The sequence below is a fragment of the Salvia hispanica genome, chromosome 3 (genome assembly GCF_029641045.1).
Source record: "Salvia hispanica isolate PSC_SH4W2 chromosome 3, Shi_PSC_v1, whole genome shotgun sequence".
In the NCBI taxonomy this organism is placed as follows: Eukaryota; Viridiplantae; Streptophyta; class Magnoliopsida; order Lamiales; family Lamiaceae; genus Salvia; species Salvia hispanica.
The window spans coordinates 65,580,815-65,605,209 of record NC_142694.1 but is presented as its reverse complement, the minus strand read 5'-3'; the positions used below and the strand labels follow the sequence as shown (position 1 = coordinate 65,605,209).

At 35.9% G+C, this 24,395-nt stretch overlaps 2 protein-coding genes across 4 annotated transcripts; both read left to right on the top strand.

Moving 5' to 3' along the window:
* Positions 1-529: 529 nt before the first annotated feature.
* Positions 530-3,854, top strand: LOC125211753 (18S pre-ribosomal assembly protein gar2-like protein). Of its 3 annotated transcripts, none has more exons than XM_048111666.2 (5): positions 530-818; positions 1,414-1,502; positions 1,769-2,685; positions 2,900-3,513; positions 3,594-3,854. In XM_048111666.2, exons 3-5 carry the CDS (start codon positions 1,792-1,794, stop codon positions 3,700-3,702), a joined length of 1,617 nt encoding a protein of 538 aa, XP_047967623.1. In that variant the 5' UTR covers positions 530-818; positions 1,414-1,502; positions 1,769-1,791; the 3' UTR covers positions 3,703-3,854. The 3 variants fall into 3 exon arrangements, with proteins under 3 accessions (XP_047967623.1, XP_047967624.1, XP_047967625.1); XM_048111667.2 differs by lacking the exon at positions 530-818 and adding an exon at positions 875-1,231; XM_048111668.2 differs by lacking the exon at positions 530-818 and adding an exon at positions 1,293-1,337.
* A 17,781-nt stretch (positions 3,855-21,635) lies between these two features.
* On the top strand, positions 21,636-24,195 carry LOC125216478 (wall-associated receptor kinase 2-like). The gene is made up of 3 exons (XM_048118193.2): positions 21,636-22,563; positions 22,644-22,823; positions 22,897-24,195. The coding sequence occupies exons 1-3, from the start codon at positions 21,705-21,707 to the stop codon at positions 24,090-24,092; spliced, it is 2,235 nt and encodes a 744-aa protein (XP_047974150.1). The 5' UTR covers positions 21,636-21,704; the 3' UTR covers positions 24,093-24,195.
* The last annotated feature ends 200 nt before the right edge of the window (positions 24,196-24,395 follow it).

Below are 24,395 nucleotides of genomic sequence, written 5' to 3'. Positions count from 1 at the left end.
AATTATTTTAAAAATGTCTTTCTATTTAATGGATAGGGATTCATTTTTTATTAACATATTTTTCCTTTTATCTATTTTACTTTAACAATTTGATATTAAAACTTGTGACATTTTAAAATTTTTTATTTTTAGAGGACTGAGCGAGTAGTATAGTAGTATTCCGTCAGTCTAGAATTTAGTCCTATTTAATTTGAGATATCAAAAAATATAAAAAAAGTGGATTGAATAATTTAGTGGAATATGAGTCTCACTTATATATATAGTCCATCTATCTTACTTAAATGTCCACATTCTTGAGTGACACAAAATTTAAAAAGAAAATTGTTAGGTAGAATAAATAGAAAGAACAAAAGATAATTAAATATTTTAATAAAGATAGAAGAAATTTAAATATAAAAAATGAATATTTTGAGTGTTGAAACAAACTAAAATAGCCTGAGTCTTTACTTTTAGCAAATGTGTGGAATAAATTGATTGAATATAGAGTCTGATTACCATTAATGAAAAATATGTAATGAAACTTTTAAAAAAAGTATAGACGAAAATGATATAATAGAACCCTTAATTAGGCTTGGAATCCGAGGATGGGTTTGCCTCTATGTACCAGCTCATATTTCGCCTCCATTTTCTTTCCGCTTCTGCAAATACCTCTGAATAATATCGTGATTTTATGTTAGATTCAATTTTTCAATCTTTGTGTGATTTAGGCCGTTATGAATGTCTCTTTCGATACCTTTTCCTCTCAATATTTTTTGCTATTACTCTCACTGAAAGGGGATTTTGGCAGTCTTTTTGTGAATTGGTCTTCTCTCAAACAGGTATTTTATTGTTTCTTATCTCTATTTTACAAAAAAAATAATATTTTCTAGGAAATTTGGTTCGTTCAGATTTGATTGTTTTAAACTTTTAAGAGAGTAGCAGCCAAATGATGTATTTGTGTTTTTGACTTTGAAGCTTTTTGAAAAACTCAAAAAAGGTTTGAAAAAGTAGGGGGACTTTATCTTGTCCTCTTCTTCACCTTTAGACAAAGAGTAGAATCCAAAGCTTACCGTGCCTGATTTTTTTTTTATAGGCTATTTACTTTTTTAGTTCTGTTTTATAATGTTTCTTCTAATAAAAAATAAGTATGACGTTGGAGCTTTTGCATTTACAATTATTAAAACTGAAAAAGATGATTCATTGGTGAAGATATACAGCCATGTCTAGAAAAGGCAAATGTGATGATTTTTAGGTATTCATTCATTTATTTAAAAGCACTCTAGACCAGAAAGGATGCATTTTTGTATATGAAATCAACTTGTAATTGTTCTTCAAATTGTTCCAGGCTGCATCTTTGAGTAATTATGATGTTTCAGATTGTTCTAGTAACTGATAACTTTATGAATAAGCTAAAGCTTTCCTTATTGGTGGCAGAGTTTGAAACTGGATCCTGTGAAGCAAAACCTCAGAATTCTGGCCTTTGATTGAATTATAACGTTGTAGTTCCGCGTGATGAGATTAAGGTCGGTACAGTTCAATATCTAGCACTTTTTTCCTTGTTTTAGTGGATGACTTGTCTGTGATCATATTTGTTCACCTAAACTTGTCTGTGGCTATGCTTTCTATATCCTGTTATCTTTACTGATTCAGTTTTGTACTCCGTGTCACATAATGAATTGATTGTCTTTCAACTAAAATATTTTTGTTATTTAATAAAAAGTTGTCTGAAGTTGAATTTGTATTAACAATCTTTCTGAGCCTTCTCCCAAATTTCAAATGTATTTGGCAGCATCTTTGGCCTGCTGAAGAATCATGACCATGAAGGAAAATTGTAAAGAAACCACCTTTGACTCGAGATGTTTAGGGCAGAAAACTGATACAGTAGCATTTGGAAGTAAAGAAAAGTATGCGGTAAATATTTCTAGGATGGATGCCAGTCTAGCAGAATTAGAGGCAAAAGATAGAGATGACTGTTCGAACTTTAAAGTTTCCGATGACTCTTCTATTGATAATGAAAATCGAATGGCAGCTTCTCTTTGGAAGGATGGTCAAAATGGACTCTCACATCATCTAATAATAGATAATGAAACAATAGATTTTTGTGTAAAAGAAAGTAAAGATAGACAATCACACCATGTAAACAGTTGGGATAAGGATGCAGATTCATTATCTTCGGACTCGTTTGATATGGAGAAAGAGCAGGGAAGTCCAGTGTGTAAAAGTTTTGACACAATTGAAGAGTTAGCAGATTGTAATGTAAGTGATTACAGAGATTCCAGTTCTCCATTGTTCACCGATAACAATGTATTGGAATGTTGTCTTCCAGAGTTGGAGGTTTGCTATAGAGATATTGATTGTGAAACGTCAAGGGATATATGTGTCGATGAAGGGAGGCCTGAGAAAGATTCAAATGCAATAGAAAGTTCTATGTTTCCTCTGTCTTCTAATGACAATGACGATCTTGAAGCCAGCGAAGATCTATCGTTGGATGCCGATAGCTTTACTGCTGACCAATGTAGGAGCAAAGATGATAATTTTGGCAAAATGTTCATCTCTCGGGAAAAGCTAGATTCTTGCCTAGAGAATGCAGTGGAGACGAATGAAGCATGCTTTGGTGGAACTGGCAAGGCTGAGAGCGATTCTTTGTATGATTTCCTTGGAGATAGGAAACTTCCAATTGAAACATATTCTAGTCTGCCTAACCAGGTTTTTGTTACCCAAATTTGCTTCACCCACCATTTTTGTTCTAAGTGGTTGATTGCTCTGAGCTTTGCTAAACACACCAATTGGTGTTCTATTATATTGCTCTCTAGTTGCGTGGCTTGCTATCTGTCGCATGAACTACTACAGATTGCTATACAATCTTGTGATGCTTTCTTATTAATGAAGTTGATTTATATTTCCATTCTATCCCTGGCAGGTTCTTGATCAAGAAGCACTAGCTGGATGTGCTGCTTCATCATCAGACGAGGCAGGAGGCATGGGGAATGATGTTCGAGGTAGCTGCCTAGCATACAATAGCAGGATTGAAAATGAAACCATTATTTTCAATTTCAGCTCCCCTGATGGGTTGATAGTTGGAAACAGCATGGCTGAAGATGTTGAGGAACGGTCTACTAAGTTGGGGGATGTAAATGCTGAAAATCTTCCTGCTGTAATGGAAACTAGTATTCAGTGCACAAGCGACTTGCCGCAACAATCCCTACTAAGCAATGAATGGAATTCTGATAGTGGGTCCACTACAAATGAAGGATCCCCGAACAATATACAAGCGAATTCAGATGATGGCCTAGGTCAGTCTCCTAGCAACAAAAGCCCAGCTGCCACAAATGAAGCACATGCTTCTGAGGCAAACAACGATAAAAGGGAATCCGGAGACATCCCAGTTGCTAACCAGTTACAACAAGATATGGGGGAAACAAGCTTCTCTGCAGCTAGCATGATCACTTACTCTGGGCCAATAGCTTATTCCGGGAGTGTCTCTCATCGATCTGATGGAAGCACAACGAGCGGAAAATCTTTTGCTTTCCCAGTGTAAACATTCTCCCCTTATCAAGTCTGGTCTCCCCTTGTTGTTTCATCATTAACCATGTATTTGTCTCTCCTCTTTGCAGATTACAGTCCGAGTGGAATAGCAGCCCAGTTCGAATGGCGAAAGCAGATGTGAGAGGTTTTAGGAAACACAAGGGTTGGAGATCAGGTCTCCTCTGCTGTAGATTCTAAGTGATAGCTTTATTAGTAAAGAAATATACGTGTGAAAATTTTAGAAATGGAGAATTGTAAGTATGTGTTTTGATTGTCAGAGCTGCTGCCATGTGATATTTATTTAGTGTATACATGAGCAAGGATTAAGCTATGTCCAACGTTTTCTTTCATTCTTTCCTCTCTTGTTAATTTATGTGTTAATATCGGTTGCAAAGTGGGAATCATTGTTTGACCTGATAGACTCTGCTAACTTTCCTTGAAGTTACTGAAATTATATCCTTCGCTCCCACTTTAGGAGTCCCAATTGAGTTTAGTATTAGTTTTAAGAAATGTAAAGACAAACTGGTGAAAAAAAATAATGGAGTGTTAGTCCTATTTTTATATAGTAGTATTAGGTAGAATGTGGAACCTATTATTCCCCCAATTCTAACTAAGTTGAGTTATAATTCTTTTTGGGTTATTCCAACTAAGTTGAATCATTTCATTTTTGATAAAAAGCTAAAATATCTAATCACTCTTACTTTATTCAATCACCTATTTTACTTTCTCTTTATCTTTCTACTTTATTTCTCTCTCTTACTTTTCAGCACAATTTTTTAATTTTCGTATCCAAAAGTTTTATTCAACTTAGTTGGGACGAAGAAAGTACTATTTATAGAATATTGTAAGTTGTAACTATGACTCCTAATATGAGACAGACTAAAATGAAAAATTGCAATTCTTAAACTAGATAAAAGTAGGGGTGGGTAAACGGTCGGTTAATCGATCTTAAATATTGGTAAAAAAACTAACCGGAATCGACCCGATATTTAGTTCGATTACTTAACTAACCGGCTCGGTTAGAAGTAAAACCAATCGATTATCAGTTATAACCGAACTAACACTTCAACTTTTAATTTTTCACTTTTCATCTATTATTATTATTATTGTTATTATTATTATTATTATTATTATTATTATTATTCCTATTTCCTAGTAATACATAAATTTGTTTATCACTCCAAAAGTTTAAACTTTAAATTATCTAAAAACTTTTCTAGGATAATTAAGTGAAGCGATATCCTATTTTTAAAATAATGGTTATACACTTTATTGATTTTGAGATATTATAAATGATAGTAACACAAATTAAAATAGACATTGACATAATTCGGAAGCAAATTACATTATTTTTCTATTATGATGCCACATAAAGCAGTGGAGAATCAGTGTAATATTGATATGATATTTTAAAAGTATAAAAATATTATAGAAGTTTATTAATCAAAAATATAATTGAAATTAAAATTTAATTTAATTTCGGTTATCGGTTATAAAATTCCGAACCGGTACCTACCCGAACACCGTGATTTTCGGTTATCGATTAACCGATGTCCAACCGGTTTCAGTTCGGTTCTCGGTTAACCGAATAACCGAGAGCGTTTACCCACCCCTAAACAGAAGTATTTAATTGGTGAAATCGAAATCTTCGACTTGTACTATATCCTAGAACCCACCGGTGACACCATGCTAACACAATTAACACCATAACCAATCCTAGTTCACATGCAATTATATATTCCATTCGTCCTATAATTTATGTCACTCCTTTTTAGTTTGGCTCATAAAAAATTGTCACATTTTTTTTTCTTTTCTCTTTAAAAAAATTCTCTCTCATATTAATATAAATATACTCCTTTTGTTCCATAGTAGTGTAGACATATCTTTCCGTCACAGAGATTAAGAAAAAAAATGTATTAGATGAAAAGATAATAAAGTAGGAGTGGGGAAAAAGTAGAGAGGGAAAAATAAGAGCGAGAAAATGTGTTACTACTACTTTTTAAAAAAAGAAATGACTCTATTACTATGGAATGACTATGGAACGGAGATAATACTATTTTCTTGGTGAAATTGAAAAATTGAAACTCTTAAACTGGACGGAAGTATTTATTTGGTGAAATCGAAATCTTCGACTTGTACTATATCCTATGCTCAGAACCCACTAGTGACACCATGCTGACAAAATTAACACCATAACCGATCCTAGTTCACATGCAAATTATATATTCCATTCGTCCTATAATTTATGTCACTCCTTTTTAGTTTGGCTCATAAAAAATTGTCACATATTTTTTTTCTTTTCTCTTTGAAAAAATTCCCTCTCATATTAATATAGTAGACATTTCTTTCCGTTACAGAGATTAAGAAAAAATAATGTATTAGATGAAAAGATAATAAAGTAGGAGTGGTGAGAAAGTAGAGAGGGAAAAATAAGAGCGAGAAAATGTGTTACTGCTACTTTTTTAAAAAAGAAATGACTTTATTACTATAGAATGACTATGGAAAGGAGAGAGTACTATTTTCTCTTTCCACTCAATACACTGGCGGATGGGGGAGGGAGCCGTTCAGAGAGAGCCTAACCTTTCCCTTGAATCAAGCCGAAAATAGCATATCCGCCCCTCCGTGGACTGTAGAAATTTATTTGTTTTCAATAAATTGACTATAAAGTGTAGTAGTCCAATGGTTTTGATGTTGGGTTTTTAACTAAGAGGTCTAGGGTCAACCCTTAACAAGAACATATTTATTACTTTTTTTATTTATCAATTCATGTTTCTTCTTATTTTCAAAATATTTCTTTTAAATACTTTATGAAATCTAAACTTTTACTAATTTGCATATATTATGTTGTTATATTTATTCTTTAGTTGAAATTATATTTAATCTTGTGTTAATGTTTTTTAGTCCTAAAGTACTTATAATTTGTGATCCATGTATCTTAATTATTCTCTATGTAACAAAACAAACATCTTAAATATTTTTGAAATCTAAATATTACTGCTCTACTTATATCACTTTTGATATAATATTTACGATGATTTTAAATATATATAATATTTACACTAATTTTATATTTTTAAATGAATAATACATATTTGCAAGTTAATGAATAATATTTAATTATTAAAAATAATATTTAAATATTCAATTTCACCTCCGCCATTTTTCAGGGTTTGGATCCTCTACCTCTATATACAAAACAACATATCTTAAAATGCCGTATTATTACCCAAGTGTATCATCTATAATGGGACAAAAGGAGTAACTAATTCTATGTATGCGATGTGATCATTAATCATTATTGCACACAAAAATCTCTCTCATGATTCATGAGTTGATATGCAATTGAGTTCTTGAAATCATTTTTGCAGCCAACTGAAAGAGCAGATTTTGTATAGGGTCGTGTAATCAACTAATCAGAAAAAGACTCCTAATCTAGTCGTGTCGCCAGCACGATGACCTAAAACCTGATATCAACAATTTTCTCAACCCACTTTTACTGGCTCGTATAGCGGAGCAAGGGTCGAATCTCACAGAGATGGATGAGTGCGAAATGTGATTGTGGTGTTCTGGAAGGGTTGGTTAGCTACCACGCTTGGGTTGAGGTTTTCCTAAACACTAAACTCAAAAATGACCTATACTCTATTGACTGGTAAGACGGTCTCATATCGGGATAAGGTCGTGTACGTGAAAAGATGGTTTATCAGACTTGAGTGCATGTGAAAAGTAAGAGTTTACTAAAAATGGACAGATAGTGACTGAAACAAATATCCCAACGAACTGGCTGATGAATTGCCAGATCTGCAGAAACAAAAGCAAAGGACAAAAGGTAAAGTAGCTGAAAAAGCATAAAGTGGTCCACAAATCAGATTTGGTTGTTGTCTTCTCCAACAAGTATGCACATACAGCTGATAAACACAGACTCCATGAACAACAATTCAAACAACATCTTTCACAACTTAATATCCAAAATTAAAGCTAATTCGAGAAGATTAAAACCGATAATCATAGATTAAATAGACTGACTAACATGTCAGGTGGCGACAACTACGTAATCACAAATCTCATGCATCAAACTTCAATTCGAACGATTAATCAATTGGAATTTCACTTAATCATTTCAAATCTAAAACTACTCAAGAAGATTTATGCATAAAACACTTGGAAATTTATGCTAACTACTAGATCTAACTAATATAGGCAGAAAGAAACACGATTGCAACCGAAAGATAAACAAAAGCAAACTTCCATTTCATAGCTACTGGATCTCAAAACACAATAATTCAAAAGCATAGCAGAAATGAAAATTAAACAGTAGATCCAACGGAATAAACAAAGCAAGAGTTTAAACTACGAAAACAAGTAAAGATTGTTTTGCCCCTCGGGCGCTAAAACGGTATTCTAGCGACTACAACGACTGGATGAGGTGATGGTGAACTTTTCGCCGGCGGAATACCGAGGTCTTCAAGTGAGCATGACTGATGGCGAGGAACGAGAAGTATCGGATCTAGTCTCCGCAGCGGACTCGAGATTTCCGAGTGCGGTTTCTAAAATGTGAGTTGGTGTGTCTTCGTGTGTTTTCCTTCATGCGACCTTCTATTTATAGGGTGGCTTGCCCTAAAAATTAGGGTTGTTCTTCCTTGTGCATTGTCGCTTTTGCCCCTTTAAGTAGTTGGCCGTTTCCTAGCAATCCTCTCTTCTCCATCTCGAGCCTTTTGGCATGCATCCTGGTCGTATTGCACCCTTCTGGCGTCCTTTTCACTTGAGTCTCCCGATCATTCTCCTGCTGACTTGTACCCTTTCCTACACACTTAAGCAACCTTTCTTGCAAATAATGCACGTTAAGCTCACCTTACTAACCAGTAACCAAAGCCTAGAATGTGACTTATCACCAACCCTACCTTAAAATGATTTTACATGATGTATTCCTTCTATTCCAATGAAGTTGAGTCATATTTCTTTTGGTATGTCCTTTGGTAGTTAAGTTATTGCCATTTTTGTTAAAAAAATTATTCTGTCACTTACTTCACTCTATCCATTTTAACATTTAACAAATCAATTTCTTAAATCTCGTTTCCAAAAGAAATGCTCCAATTACCTTAATATGAAGGGAGTATATTTATATTCTCTTTAGAATAAAAAATAATGTAAAACTAAGAAATAAAACAGAGATAATGATATTTTTATTTTGAAAATATGTTAATTAGAGAGGCTTATCAGAAAAGAAAAATATATTACTCCTCCGTTCTGCAATAGTTAAAACGTATCTTTTCGGCACGCGATTTAAGAAAATTTATGTTAAATGAGTTAAGGAAATGAAGAATAAAGTAGGAAATGAAAAGATAGAGAGATAAATAGAGAAAAAAATAAGAGATAGTAAATAAGAGAGAAGAAATGTGTTGACTTTTGCTAAAAAATGAAATGACTTTACTATTATAGAATGTACCAAAATAACAAAATTACTCAACTATCGCGGATCGGGGGAATATGATTTAAAGTAGAAGGTATGGAGTAGGTATAAAAGTAACAAACAACTCTACCTCATGAATCCGTGATGGAAAAGGGACTCTATCCTAATAATTTATTACTCCATCTATTCCATAAAAATGTGCACTCTTTTCTTTTTAATCCGTCCCATAAGAATATGCACTTTCCAATGTTTGAAACTCTTTCTCTCTATTGGAGTGAGACTCAATTTTCCACTAACAATACTTTATTTACTTTTTATTTTCTACCTCTCTTACTTTCTCAATTATGCATTAAAACTTATGTCCAACCTAAAGTGTATATTCTTGTGGGACGGATGGAGTAATAACGTCCATTGTATCCGTAATCAACACACACCTTTTTTTATGAATAGGTATATCATAAGTCATAACCAACTTAATCTATTCACTCATCCCATTACTGAATAAAATGCAATATTTTCAATTAACCAATACTACAGACGTACAGTAATACTCCACCATCCTATAAAAATATGTGTATTTTTTCATTTTTGTCCGTCCCACAAAATATGTGCATTCCATTTTTGGAAGGCTAGCTATCCCAATTTATAATTCATATACATCGACTTATTTACAACTTATACCACCATTAAACACTACTAACAATGTGGGTCCCACTATCCACTAAAACTACTTTAACTACCTTTCTTCTCCTCCTCTCTCTTACTTTCCGAATTTTATCTTAATTCATATGTCATATCAATTGCCTGTACTTTTATCGGATGGGAGTACATTTTTTGACTCACTGTACAATTTAGTAGAACTCAATACTCACTTTAAATAATACTAATACTTTTCTAAAAATATTGTACCAAAAGATGTAAAGAACGTACTAAAAATCTGTAATTTTATCTTAAGGGGCCGTTTGGTAGCTATGTTTCGCTTAGATAAGAGATTAATCCGGGTTTATTTGTGTGTTTGGTAGTTATGTTACCAAACATAGTAGCCCGTGTTTTGCATCCGACGCGCACAAAGCCCACTAAAAATCTTATGTTTTAATCATATTTTGTAACTACCCAAAATCCTATGTTATTTATGATTTTTGTTGATGTCAATGTGTTGTTCTCACTTTATTTATATGATATTATACTTATAATTACGTAATACTTGAAGACAATTGCTTTTGTTAAAACAAAAATATACTCTGTACGATTTCGTTCAATCCACAAACACTTTAAAACTTCGGAAAAATTTGAACGTATAAAATTTGGCACTTGATAAAATATTTTCATATAAAATTTGTCCAAAATAATCAGTGATAATTCATAAAATTTGTCCAAAATTATTAATGCTCACAAAAATGGAATACCAAAATAAAGATACGTTTTTTTGAAGACGTTTAGCTTGGAAAGATGCTAATTTTTGCAAGGAGTTTAGCTTGAAAAGATGCCAATTTTAAACAAAAATATACAATTTTATAGGAATTATTAGGGCAAAATGAGGATAGTTTAGTAATTAACTTAAATTAATGAGGATAATTTTGGCAATCATAATTTTAATCCTTGCTTGTGACTTATTGTACCAAACACTACAATAAGATAATTCACAATAATCTTAGTCTACCAAACACCCAATATATATAAATTAACTAATCTAAACTATGATTACTATCATAATGGTATCATGTCTAGTCGAAACATGACATAACTACCAAACGGGCTCTAAAAGTGTTGGTGTTATGTATTAATTGACATATTCAGATCAGGTTGTGATATTGTTGGAAAGAATTTTGAAAATATTGCAAAATTAATGAGAAGATTAGACGTGATCAAGGCAGAGATATCAAGCTAGAAGATGTTAGGTTTGGTATAGTGAAAAGCATGTTTCGAGCAAGTTTCACCCAAATAGAAACTTACTTGTATACGTAAAACTCTATAATCCACTTTTAACCCGATTCAGTTTTATTCGAGCAGGTTCGCACGAATAGAATAAGTATATTATTACATTGTGTTTGCTTGTGCATTTATAAGATGTTTTATAAACATTTAAATGTATAAGAAGTAAACAAAGTCTAAGTCTTTTGCTTAGTAGACTGGTTGTGGGCGACTGATACGCCCGGATTTTGCACTGTTTTAAGGCCATTATTTGGTCCGTTTTTGTTATCAAAATCACTCTACATGTCCATTATTTGTATATTCTATACATTTTGGTATTTTGACGTGTTTTGTGAGAAATGTGCATATTTGAGCCGAAAAGGGGAGTAAAAACGCATAGTCTGGAAATCTGGAGTCAGACGGCGACCAGCGACCGCCGCGAAGTTGTACGGCGACCGCCGGCGCCCGGCGGTCAGAGCTATGTGGCGGCCCGCCTCGGAAATTTACGCTAGGAGAAGAGTCTCGCCCGGCGACCGCCGGAGGACATGTGGCGGTCCGCCACCGAAGGGTCAGAGTCTCTGGACTCCAACGCGGCGACCGCCGGCCAAGGTGCGGCGGCCCGCCGGAGAAAGGCGGCGAATCCGACCAGCCCTAGATTTGCTCCAAGATTTACCAAATTTTGAAGATCTTTTCCTTCTATGATGAGGAATAATCTTCCCCTATAAATAGGACCTCAAGCTTCATCAAAAGAGTTTTTTTGGGACACACAACAAGAACACATTCATAGAGATCAAAAGCTAGAGTACTTCAATTGTGCAAGGAGTTGAAGAAGGATTTCAAGAACATCAAGAACGACAAGGATTCAACCTACGGGTTTTATTTGCTTTAGTTTTATGTTCAGATTGTTTTCCCTTCAATCTATGTTTTTAGTTTATTCAGTCATGTGTAACTAAACTCATAGGATTCTAGGGATGTGTTAGTAGCAACTTTGGTTATACAATTCCGTTTTCTATTTAATATCCGTTTTGTTTTTACTTTGTTTCTTCCCTAAGTTAATCATGATGCTTCATAATTGAGTGACACAATTATGTATGATTCAATACAACTTGCTTCATAACTGTGACAGAGTTCTAGCGAGTTAGATCCACTTAGTAGACACTACAGTTAGCTTCCTTTAATACGGCACTGTTAATTGAGAGTGAGGACTTTTCAAGGGTCTTAGGAGCTTTTTGGAGTTACGTGTTAGGATTGACAACCCTAATGTTAGTAATCAACGTTTGTATCGCATGAGCATAAGCTAGGTGACTCGTCCTTTCAAAGTATTAACTGTGCTAGGGTATTGTAGTTTGGAATTTGTATAACCATAAAAGCGAAAGCACATCCCTGGAATTCCCCTTATCTCTATACTTTTCTCTCCGTGATTTGCTTGCATTTAGTTGTTTACTGTTTTTAATATTTACTGTTTTCAAAAGTTTCCAAAAAAATTCTTGTTTCTCCAGATAGTAATTGAGTTCTAGTAGAAGATAGACACTTTGTGTACATCTTCCCCGTGTTCGATACCCGGTACTAACCTTTTGCTATACTATACCTACTCTGTATACTTGCAGGTATTTATAGTGCAAATAAAAAGTGCATCAGCGACGTCCACTTTAAGGTAACACAGTCGGTTCTATGCAATGCTTTGCAAAAGAAAAAGAAGAATTTCACAACCCAGATAGGCTTAGACTACCTATCGTGAAAGGTTGCAATGTCAGTCCGATTATTTCTAAGCCTTACTGAAATAAGATGACGTTGGTGTGGTATAACACTTAATGGCTCTAACAACAAGACGTGTCTTTATGCTATCTACTGAAAGACTAGGTCTTGATAAATAACTATTTCTTAATCTACATACGTTAGCATTGAACATACGGTATTGATTATGCACTACTTTGACTTATCAAATGGTGCGGGTTTTTCGCAACCCAATAATCCTGATATATTGGGTAGTGGTGATTAATATCTAGCGGTGCTAGGATTGCTATTATGTTGAATCGTGCGCGGGGCGAGTCTCGTTTGATAATGTCCTCAAGAGAAGCTCGAACAAGGTTTTATTATTCAGAAAACTAGCCAGTTGCAGTTTTATCGCTCTATGAATAATAATTAAGTGTTTCTTGCTAAGTCCACTCTTGGAATTAATAAGATGTTAATTAATTAAGTCCATAGCAGACATTAATTAATTAATCAACATTTATATCTTAAGCGCGGGAAATAAATAATATAAATAATGGAAACCCGGATTACTTGTAATTTCGGATTTGGATGTGGAGTGCAATATTACTTCTGTAGTGGCTGCTCGTAATATTCCAATATAAGCTTGTATTAAATTGTGGGTTCAATATAATTAGTAAAAAGCTAATTGGGGGAGCCCATATTCAAAACCTTCCATAGATCCCTGACTGGGCCCAATATGAACTTAATATAAATAGGAGAATAAAGGATAGACAGAATTAATTAATCAGTAGTAGAAATTTTCGTCCCCCTCTGGTTTTAGAGGAGCTCGAAAATTCTTCAGCTCTCCTCCGTAAGGAATTTCTGTCTTCTTTTATTCGAGTTCTAGTATTTTGATAAGATCAACCCACCCTGATATCGAGATACAGTTCGGGAACCAGTTAGAAGATCCGTGGTCTAGTATTGAAGATCATCACGTGGAGAAGGCGCGGGTAATCGACGATTCTTTGCAGAATCAAAATCGGTAACTCTAAACCGTAGAAATCATTTTTAGGATTTTTATTTTCTAAGCATGAATTGTTTGCGTTCTAGCATGCAATTATCTGTTTAACATGTGAACTGATTAATCGCATAATCGGTCAAATAGATCCGTGTCTGATTTATTTGTTTTGTACAAGTCTTCCGTTGTGCAAGGGGCACCAAACCCCAGCAGAAGATTGATACCATTAATCATTTAGAGTGAACTACAAAATTAGTACCAAGAACACGGGGTTCACACATTTTTAATATTCAATATTTACAAAATCTTATTTACTCCACATTTACAAAATCGTATTTTTAGTAAAAAAGTTTCATAATCCTAAATGCAGTCATTTTTACTTTTCTACCCTTTAGTCCTTGAGGGGTATATTTTTCTATTTAGTTTGATTTGAGGACCAAACTTGTGATTTTTGAATGTTTATGTACTTCTTTTGTAATTTGTTAAGGACCAAAAATCGTTGTGTATTAGTAAATTTTTATATATTATCTCGAAACAAATTATTTAAATCTTTGTAGTGTTATCTAAAAATAAATTGTTAAATCTTTGTAGTATTATTTTAAATTATTGCATAATAATCAAGAAATTAATATGCATTTGTAGTAATATTTAGAAAATATTGAATGGTTATTTTTAAGAAGACGGTATCAAGAAACATCAACTGATCAACAACACCATATCATTTTTCTAATAAGCCAGCAACAACAAACGTCAACAATACCATTTCATATTATGAATGTTATAATATCATTTTTTTAGTCTTATATATATGTTTAATAACATGCAATTAGGATATAATTAGAATCGTCATAAAATTATCGTTAATTTGATATATTTTTTGCAAGAAAATAATTTATATTTAAAATTTTGAATTATTTAGGAGGGAGAAAGTGAATTCCGTACTCCCTCCGTCACAAGATAAGTTGTCACGACCGCATTTTCTAAAGATAGAAAACACGGTTGATCGCGACTAGTGGGTGATTTAAGAAGCGGGGAAGAAAGGGGAAAACAACACAACTCGACCATAGCTCGAAAGAAATGGGAATAGCTTGAATAAAATCAGAGAATCATTTCGACAATCAACAACGCGAAATGAATATTATCTCAATAATACCTGAAATCATAAGAAATACTATTTAGTGGAAACATTCAAGAGTAGAATAATATTATGTATGAAGACATAATAATATATTCAGAACTATTTATTTGCTATCTTCTTCACTTACATGCTCAACATCATCCGCGCTCGTCACAGCTCAACCTGCACACAGGGAAAAACACATGCAGGGCTGAGTACTTGATGCACTCAGTGAACTTATGCCGAAAATATTTTGATAAAATAAAATCATGTTAAGCCATCTTTGAGTGTACTCGGGTTTAACTTTAAAATGTCGAGAAACATTAAATTTCTTCAACTTTAAATATGGCGATCGGCCGATCTACTACTATCATCATCAACTATCACATACCAAATCTGAACTATCGTGTGGAACGAGAATGTGGCCACAAACTCGATCACTGGACCGACCGACCCAAAAGACAGCTCACAATACCTATCTGGCTATCTGTGTACACTAGCCTGAGTAAGGGCTCATCCATTAGTCAGACCCGAATTCGTTAACTATTAAAGTCTAGAGGGAATCAAACCCAGTAGACAATCAGATTGACAGTTCCAAAAAAAAAACCAAAATATGGCAAGACATAACATATTTGCAAAGAGATACATTATTCATAATTTGACAAAATATTTCAAAAATATTTTAAAAGAAAGCCCACCTCAACAGCTTAGGATTTTCCTGAATCAAACGTCACCTCCGACCTTAACTGGTGTGCGAACAACCTTCTTGAAAAAAAAAAAACAATTAAAGTACACATGAATCTCGAGAAAATAAACATTTAGAATGCATGCATCTTAAGGTTCAATTATTCTCGCTCTTCTTTAGGAATTTCGTTGGAACTTGAAATTATAATTAAAACGTTTGATTTAATTAATCCTCGTTCTTTCCTTGGGCTTCATAAATTACGATTATTTGCGGCCGCCTGAGGTGTTGCCGGGCGATGACGGCCGGCCGCTTGCATCTTCAAACTCTTATCGACAATCTCGTACTTCTTCATCCTCTTCGAAAAGTGTTTGGGAATTTATTATCTTTCTCGTGTAAAAAGAAATAATAACAGAATGCGATTCCAAGTAAAGAATTTAATTTGAGCTCCAAAATTATTTTATAAACCCATAAATCCAACCCCCTCAATTTAATTAGCCCAACATAATTTAGTCAAGGCCTAAAACACAAAAACAATTGAAAGATTTGGGAACAGACAACTCCCACCCATCGTATTCGTCCCCAATCTCTCTTCCTCAACTAAATAAATATATACCGCCTCCATCCACCATTTAAAGAGCCATTTTGACTCGACACAGATTTTAAGAAATTATTTGATTTTATTAAGAAAAGTAAAGGGAGAAAGTGAGTGAAATATGCAACTCATTTAAAGTAGTACTCCCTCCATTCCATAGTAACAGATGCATTTCGTTTTGCTCACTCGTTTTAAAAAAATAATTATAAATAGTTAAAGTGGAGAAAAAGTAAAGTAATAGATAGAATAATGAGGAACTCAAGAACGGGATCATGAGTGAAGCTCATGAGACTCCATACACTGCTCACCCTGGAAGCATGAAGATGTACCAAGACTTGAAGAAGTCATTTTGGTGGAATGGCATGGAGAGGGATATCGCGGCATTTGTGGAGCGTTGCTTAGCCTGCCAACAGGTGAAGGCTTTACATCAACGACCGTATGGAAAATTACAACCGTTGGAAATACCAGAGTGGAAGTGGGAGCACATCACCATGGATTTCGTGACGGTTTTGCCAAAGACCCTCAAAGGAAACACCGCCATTTGAGTGATTGTAGACCGACTCACCAAATGTGCGCACTTCATACCGATTCCTATAACTCATGGATCGGACAGACTAGCTCGTATCTACATAAAAGAAATCGTGCGATTGCATGGAGTCTCAGTGACGATTACGTCTGATCGTGACCCGAAGTTCACTTCAAAATCAGTGCGAGCTTGGAACACGATTGAACTTTAGCACGGTGTTTCACCCGCAGTCCGATGGGCAATCCGAGAGGACGATACAAACTCTTGAGGATATGCTAAGAGTCGTGGTGCTCAACCGAGGCGGAAGTTGGGAGACCGCACTACCGCTAATTGAATTTGCTTACAACAACAGCTTTCAAGCAACAATCAGCATGGTGCCGTATGAAGCATTATATGGAAGAAAGTGTAGATCACCGCTCTACTGGGATGAAGTTAGCGAACGAAGGGTACTCGGACCCGACGCAGTCGAGGAGATGATTGAAATTGTTCGACAAATCCGGGTGAGAATGAAGGAAGCCCAAGACAGACAAAAGTCTTATGCTGATGTCCGACGGACCGACTTGCAATTTCAAGCCGGCGACAAGGTTTTTCTCAAGGTATCCCCGTCGAAAGGGATAACGCGTTTCGGTGTTAAAGGAAAGTTGAAACCGTGTTTCATCGGTCCTTATGAAATTCTTGAAGAAGTAGGACCCGTAGCTATCGATTAGCGCTACCGCCAAACCTTGGGAACGTACACAACGTCTTCCATGTGTCGCAGTTGCGGAAGTACATGTTCGACCCGAAACATGTGATTCACTATGAGGAAGTTGCTTTGAATCCGGATTTGAGTTACGAGGAGCGACCTCAGATGATCTTGGACCGTAAAGTTCAAATCTTGAGGAACAAATCTATTGCCAGCGTAAAAGTACTTTGGAGAAACCACGAATATGAGGAAGCCATGTGGGAGCTCGAGGATAAGATGATGGAACTGTACCCGGAACTCTTCCCATGAAGTACCAAATTTCGGGACGAAATTTCTTTTAAGAGTGGTAGGATGTAACATCCCACTTTTTCGAACCCTAATTTTTGAGACGTGAAATTTTTTGCATTAAATGCTTTTAATGCTATGATATATGTGGATTAAATGATGAGTGATTTATTGCAATATGGAGTTGTGTTTGAGTTGAATAGTCAAACTTGTTGAATATATAACGTGGCTATGGAATAGTCAATATTGTGAAAAATATGACGTGGCCGTGGAATGGTCAACGTCGTTGAAAATGTGACGTGGCGGTAAAAATTGAATGGTGGATTTGGTGATGCGAATATGTGAATATTATGATGCGGGGGAAATAATATTGTGGTGAATTATTTTCCTAAGGGATGAGTGAGAATTTAATAGGAGCATTATATAACTAAGTGGAATTTTCGACCCCTCCTATTTATTGGAAAGAAATCCTATTTTTTTTCTTGGATTTAATTATTGCTTGGGATAATTATCCGAATTAAATCCAAAGTTCGAATATTCCTATTTATTCCATGATATTTTCGAAACCCCTATCATACTATGGAGATTTTCGAAATCTCCTAATTTTATGGGAGAAGGGATTTTATTGTTATATTATTTGATCCCTTATTTATTCTCTTCCATAAATAAATTCAAATATCCTAGCATATCTTGCCATATCTAAGAAGATCTTGCCATATCCTATTTAAATTAGGATTTTAATTAAATTCCTTGTGGGGGGAATGAAAATCACGCCTATTTCCTTTTAATTGGATAGAATTATTATTTTATTTTGCTCCGTGATATTTTATTCTACTCTGTGGAATATTCATATTAAATCATAGGCTAATTAAAAGGCCTAAATTTCGAAATCCCCTATTCTCTCAACATTTTTAACGCCACTACAACCACCAAATCTCCTCCAAATCTTTATTTATTTAATTATTGGGTTATATCTTGCACTCTATAAATATAAGAGGGAGAATCAAAAACCTAGCATCGCAAAAACCGCCCCATCTCTCCCTCACTCTCGTCGATCTCTCCCACTCTCTCTCTCAAAATTTTCTTCTACTTTCTCCATTAGTTCTTCATCTTGTGTGAGGAATTGAAGTTGAAATTCAAGAATTTGTTGAAGAATCAAGGCTACTACTTTGTTTCTACCATTCATTCTATCGAAAAGGTATTGTTTTATTTGATCTTTTCTTCCTCTACCGATCAATCGGTGTTCTTGAGTCCACATGCATTTAGATTGAGTGAAGGGGAAAACAATCGATGAATTTGTGATGCATATGTGTGTGTGTGTGACCGTGTATGTGTGTGTGACCGTGTGTGTGTTGCACGCCTCGGTATGCGTGCACATGTTGTGTGTGTGTGGGAAACACTCAAGCGTGACACGATTTGATGATAAATCTGGAGTTGTTGTGCGAATAAAAGCGTTACGATAATCGTACTTTGATTTTGAATGGTGATATTAAAAATAATTGATGGGAAGAAGGGAAACGTGAGAACATGCATGATTTTGATCCATGATTGAGACTTACTTGAAATACATAAATTAAAGGTGAGAACTCGCGCTCACGGAGTGATAGCAAGAAGAAGAACATACTTGTGACCTAGGAATCGAGGTGGGCTTTATTCTTAAACTCTCTCTTATGTTGCAAATATATGAAAGTGGAGCGATAAGGGTGGATTAAACTGTTATGTCATGCCTATGATTTTTTTGGATATTGTGTGTGCCTGATGCCTAGTTTGCGAGTGCGCTCCATTAGGCTATAGGGCTATATAAACGAATTCGGGTCTGAGTAGGGCCGCAAACCCTATCAGGCTAGTGTACACGGGAGATCGGGAGCCGTCCTTGCTAGTCGGCCGGTCTCGTGGGCGAAAGTGTGGCCACACTTCGCCGCACCATGATATTGTTGATTGATGAGAAAATGGGAGGTATTGTTTGACTGGCCAGTCCATGAAATATTTTTGTGATACTCGATGCTATTCTTTAAATAAATGCTAAACCTCGAGTTCACTATGGTAAGGGTGGCAACATTATAAAATGTTTTGGCATGAGTCCACTGGGTATGTTTAAAATACTCAGCCCTGCATGTGTTTTCTCTATGTGCAGGTTGAGCGGCGACGGGCGGTCGATGGTGTTGAGACAGAGTTGAATCGAATAAAATGGTTGTTTGGAACTTTGAGTGTAGTCGTGTCTTCATACATGGCTTCGCTTTCTCTTGGATTGCTTCCGCTGAATTTTTGAAACTATTTATCTTTGGTTGATTTGAACTTATTTCTTTGAATTGGAATATTGTGAAATATTGCGTTTTGTTAGATTTACAACAAACCCTTGACTTTTGAGCTTAGCCTATGTTATCTATTAAATCTTGATTTTCGTGATTTAGCCGTTGACTTATTGCCTTGATAGTTCATTAAACACTTGGTCAGATCTCTTTAAATGAAACCCTAGTCTACGTTCTTGTTGCCTTTAAGTTCGCCTAAGTAGCAGTTGCCGTATTTATTAAACCCTAAAATGTCGGGCTGTTACAAATAGGCCCAAGGAAGTACTTGAGCTCGTTCATACTGATGTGTGTGGACCAATGTCAACCGAGGCAAGGGGTGGTTTTCGATATTTCATCACCTTTATTGATGACTTCTCGAAAATTGGATACGTCTATTTGATGCGCTACAAGTCTGAAACTTTTGACAAGTTCAAGGAGTTTAAGGCTGCTGTAGAGACGCGTCATGGCAAGAGTATCAAATGCCTGCGATCTGATCGCGGAGGCGAGTACCTAAGTGCCGAGTTTTTGGACTACTTATTAGCGTCGGGAATTCAATCCCAACTGACTGCGTCGGGCACACCCCAGCAGAATGGCATAGCTGAAAGAAGGAATATGACCTTGTTAAATATGGTCCGATCGATGATGAGTTATGCACGGTTACGAATTTCGTTTTGGGGACATGCCTTGCTATCAGCAAGCCATATATTAGACAATTTAACTTCTAAATCAGTTCCTACTACCCCATATGAGTTGTGGACTGGGCATAAGCCCAATCTGAAACATCTCAAAGTGTGGGGTTGTCCGGCTCATGTTTTGGAAAATGATCCAACTAAGCTGGAATCTAGGACGGAGGTATATGTGTTTATAGGTTACCCTAGAGGATCGAAAGCTTATGAATTCTATAGTCTCCGAGATAAGAAAGTCATTGTGAGCACACATGCCACATTCTTAGAGGAAGACTATGTAATGAATCATAAGTCCAGCAGTGAGATAGCTCTTGAAGAGCTAACTTCAGTCACAAGTTCCATTAACCAAGAACAGACACCTAGTGTAACAACAATTCCAGAAATTTCAACTAATACACCAAATGTTGTAGTGCCGCATCGCAGTGGGAGGGTCTCTCATGAGCCCGAAAGATACATTGGTTTGGAAGAGTGCATGGATCACTCCTCGGACAGCAATGTACTTGATCCCTGGAATCTTGCAGAGGCGCAGGCAGATGTCGATCATTGCGACTGGGTGAAAGCAATGGATTCAGAACTACAATCAATGGTAGAAAAAGACGTTTATGATTTGTCCATCCTACCCGAAGACTGTACTGCCATTGGGAGCAAATGGATATACAAAAGATATATGTTTGGTTAAATTAAAATTTATATCAATTTAATGATACATATATTAATACTATCAACTATTATTACATAATATATCAATTACTGACTCAATACTAATTAGTTAGTTAATTTATGAATATCAGTAGAGTTTTGTAATAATAATTAATATATTTTGTAATATAAACAAACGTAAATGCATCAAAAAAATTGATATAGCTCTCATATTAGTCAATATATCAGTTCTAAAGTGAACCAAGCCCATTCTATAATGCATTATTACATATATAGCATTTCCGCGTCAAGGAGGGGGAAAGAGACGTAGATATTGGAGAGTAGTAGTAGAAAAGAATTGGTACTGGTATTAGTAGCAGCCAATCAAATGAATTATTTATTGTCAAGATGGGGACTTTTCATCATAGATATTTTCTGTCTGCTAGCCATCGCCTTCAATAATTTTCGAATCATTATTATTTGATCAATTTTTTTCACGGTTCGGTTTTTTTTTTTTCATTTATTTTTATTTGTTTAAAATTAAAAAAAAATCTTATTTTAAAATCTTTTTTATAAAACTATCAGTGCCAAAGAAATCAAAATACACTAACACCACTACCCAAGATGTGGCCATGATATTCCAATCATTATTGAGAAGCAAAGAAACTCAATATGCTGGTAATGCTCATCTTCATATTGGTCTCCGTTGTCTCATCATATGGTAATAATTTCCCCATAGCTTTGCCAAACTGCGACGACACTTGCGGCAACATAACCATCCCATTCCCTTTCGGCACCAAACAGGAATGCTACATCTCAAAACAATTCTGGGTGACTTGCAACCACACAGCTTACGATCCTCCGAAGCTCTTCTGGTGGGACACACATATCGAAATCACTAGAATATCCCTTGACGGACAGATGACGCTGCTGCGGTCCATAGCGTATGATTGCTACGATAGGACTGGCGCAAGATCTTCCAACTTCACTTCTTGGATAAATCTTACTAAATACTTCACGGTGAATAATACCGGGAATAAGTTCACCATCGTGGGGTGCGATGCCTACGCCTACGTCTCAGGGGATAGGCTCAACCGCAACTTCAAGACCGGCTGCACCGCCATGTGCAGTTCGGAGGCTGAACTGACGGATGGGGAGTGTGCTGGCGTCGGGTGTTGCCAGACTCCCATTCCCAGAGATGCGTGGCGGATCCAAATTGAGGTCAGTAGTTTTTACAATTACACAGAGGTTTCGGAGTTCAACAACTGCAGCTATGCTTTTGTTGCTGAGGAGTCTGCCTTCAAGTTTTCAAAGGATAATCTCACAAACTTGGCTGACGTTGAAAAGCTTCCTATGCTGGTTGATTGGGCCATCGGGAATACCACGTGCGAGGAGGCCAAGAAAAACGCCACCGGCTATGCTTGCACCATTGACAACTCTGAATGCTACAAACCTGTAAACGGCTATGGCTACCGCTGTCGTTGCAATAGTGGATTTGAAGGAAATCCTTATCTAACTCATGGATGTATAGGTATTACTTAGTATAACTATACTTTTGCAAATACTCCTTGTCTTTTACTCCACTACTAACGCTATTTGTATATCTTGCAGATATTAATGAATGCGAAAATAAGACTCTAAACAATTGCACCAAGAATGAGTACTGCAATAATACACAAGGAAGTTACACATGTTCTTGTCCCAAACATTTAGATGGTGATGGACGAGGTGAAGATGGCTGCAAGCTTGCCGCAAAGAAGCAGAATATGATGATTGCCTTTATCTTCATTGGTAAATAAACATTTTTGGATTCTTGAAACATATATGTATACTCCTTTTTTAATTTTAACAAACAAGCAAACAGGAGTTGCCTCTGGGATTATTACTCTGCTACTTGTTGTCATCCTACTCTACATGGAACTCAAGAGAAGATCGCAGAGAAAGAAGAAGCAACGATTCTTCCTCCAAAACGGTGGACAAATGTTACAGGAGAAACTGGCGAGGAGAGAAGCCTCATCGGACATGGTCACCATTTTCAGCTCATCCGAGCTCCAAAAGGCTACCAACAACTTCCACAGCAACATGATCATTGGCCGAGGCGGCTTTGGCACCGTGTACAAAGGCGTTCTAGCGGACAGAAGAACCGTTGCCATCAAGAGGTCCATAAGAGTTGATCCCACACAAATCGAGCAGTTCATCAACGAGGTAGTTGTTCTATCTCAAATCAACCACAGGAATGTAGTTATACTTCTTGGTTGTTGCCTAGAAACAGATGTTCCGCTTTTGGTCTACGAGTTCATTAGCAACGGCACCCTTTCTTCACACCTTCACAATGAGGCTAAGGCGTGTGCTCTTGATTGGAGCACACGTCTGAAGATCGCTGCAGAAACTGCAGGGGTGTTGTCATATCTGCACTCTTCAGCTTCTATTCCCATCATACATAGGGATGTCAAATCGGACAATATCCTCTTAGATCACACTTTTACAGCTAAGGTGTCCGATTTTGGAGCATCAAAGCTGGTTCCAATTGATCTCGAGCAGCTGTCCACTGTAGTGTTAGGAACTTTGGGATACCTTGACCCTGAGTATATGCAGACGAACCAATTAACAGAGAAGAGTGATGTTTATAGTTTTGGAGTTGTTCTGTTGGAGCTAGTCACAGGACGGAGAGCATTGAATTTTGATAAGCCGATAGAGGAGAAGAGTCTAGCCAACTATTTCCTGTCTGTACTCAAACAGGATATGTTGTTTGAAATTCTTGATGAAAAAATTGCGAGGTCAGAAAATATGGATCAAATATCTTTGGTTTCTAAGCTAGCGAAAGATTGCTTGAGCGTGAGAGGCGAAGATAGGCCGAGCATGAAGGAGGTGGCAATGGAGCTTGAAGGGCTAATACTCGGAGGAAAGCACTCATGGGCACGAAATAATGCAGACAATGCAGAGGAGATGGAGTCTTTGCTATCAAATAATCCAGATGGAATGAGAGGTGTGAGCTCAAGTGTGGGATATGACAGCATTAGCAGGGATCATATTGTTTTACCAATCAATGGAGGAAGATGATATTTTACTTTAAGAATTTATGTGTATATGTTCATGTTGAGTTTTGTGATTTAGTATTGTGTCACATATTGTGTTTTGTAATATCAAATGACTGTTTTTGTTACTTCTCTCGTAATTGCTAGCACTGATGTGAAGTCACATATTCGAGGTATTTTTATCATAATAGTATATCATGAATCTTCAAAGGTTTTAGCAAAATTTTTAGCACCAATACAATTTAGAAATGATAGTTAGATAAGTTCCATCACAATAAGGGGTAATTAAGTTGTGAATACAAAATGTTTTATAAGTGTTTTAAAATGG

Bases quoted from the DNA above. Each gene is read 5' to 3' on its own strand.
- LOC125211753 (XM_048111666.2), top strand. From the start codon at position 1,792: ATGACCATGAAGGAAAATTGTAAAGAAACCACCTTTGACTCGAGATGT. The intron at 2,686-2,899 runs GTTTTTGTTACC...TATCCCTGGCAG, and splicing joins ATTCTAGTCTGCCTAACCAG to GTTCTTGATCAAGAAGCACT. The intron at 3,514-3,593 runs GTAAACATTCTC...TCCTCTTTGCAG, and splicing joins AAATCTTTTGCTTTCCCAGT to ATTACAGTCCGAGTGGAATA.
- LOC125216478 (XM_048118193.2), top strand. From the start codon at position 21,705: ATGCTGGTAATGCTCATCTTCATATTGGTCTCCGTTGTCTCATCATAT. The intron at 22,564-22,643 runs GTATTACTTAGT...TATATCTTGCAG, and splicing joins TCTAACTCATGGATGTATAG to ATATTAATGAATGCGAAAAT. The intron at 22,824-22,896 runs GTAAATAAACAT...ACAAGCAAACAG, and splicing joins GATTGCCTTTATCTTCATTG to GAGTTGCCTCTGGGATTATT.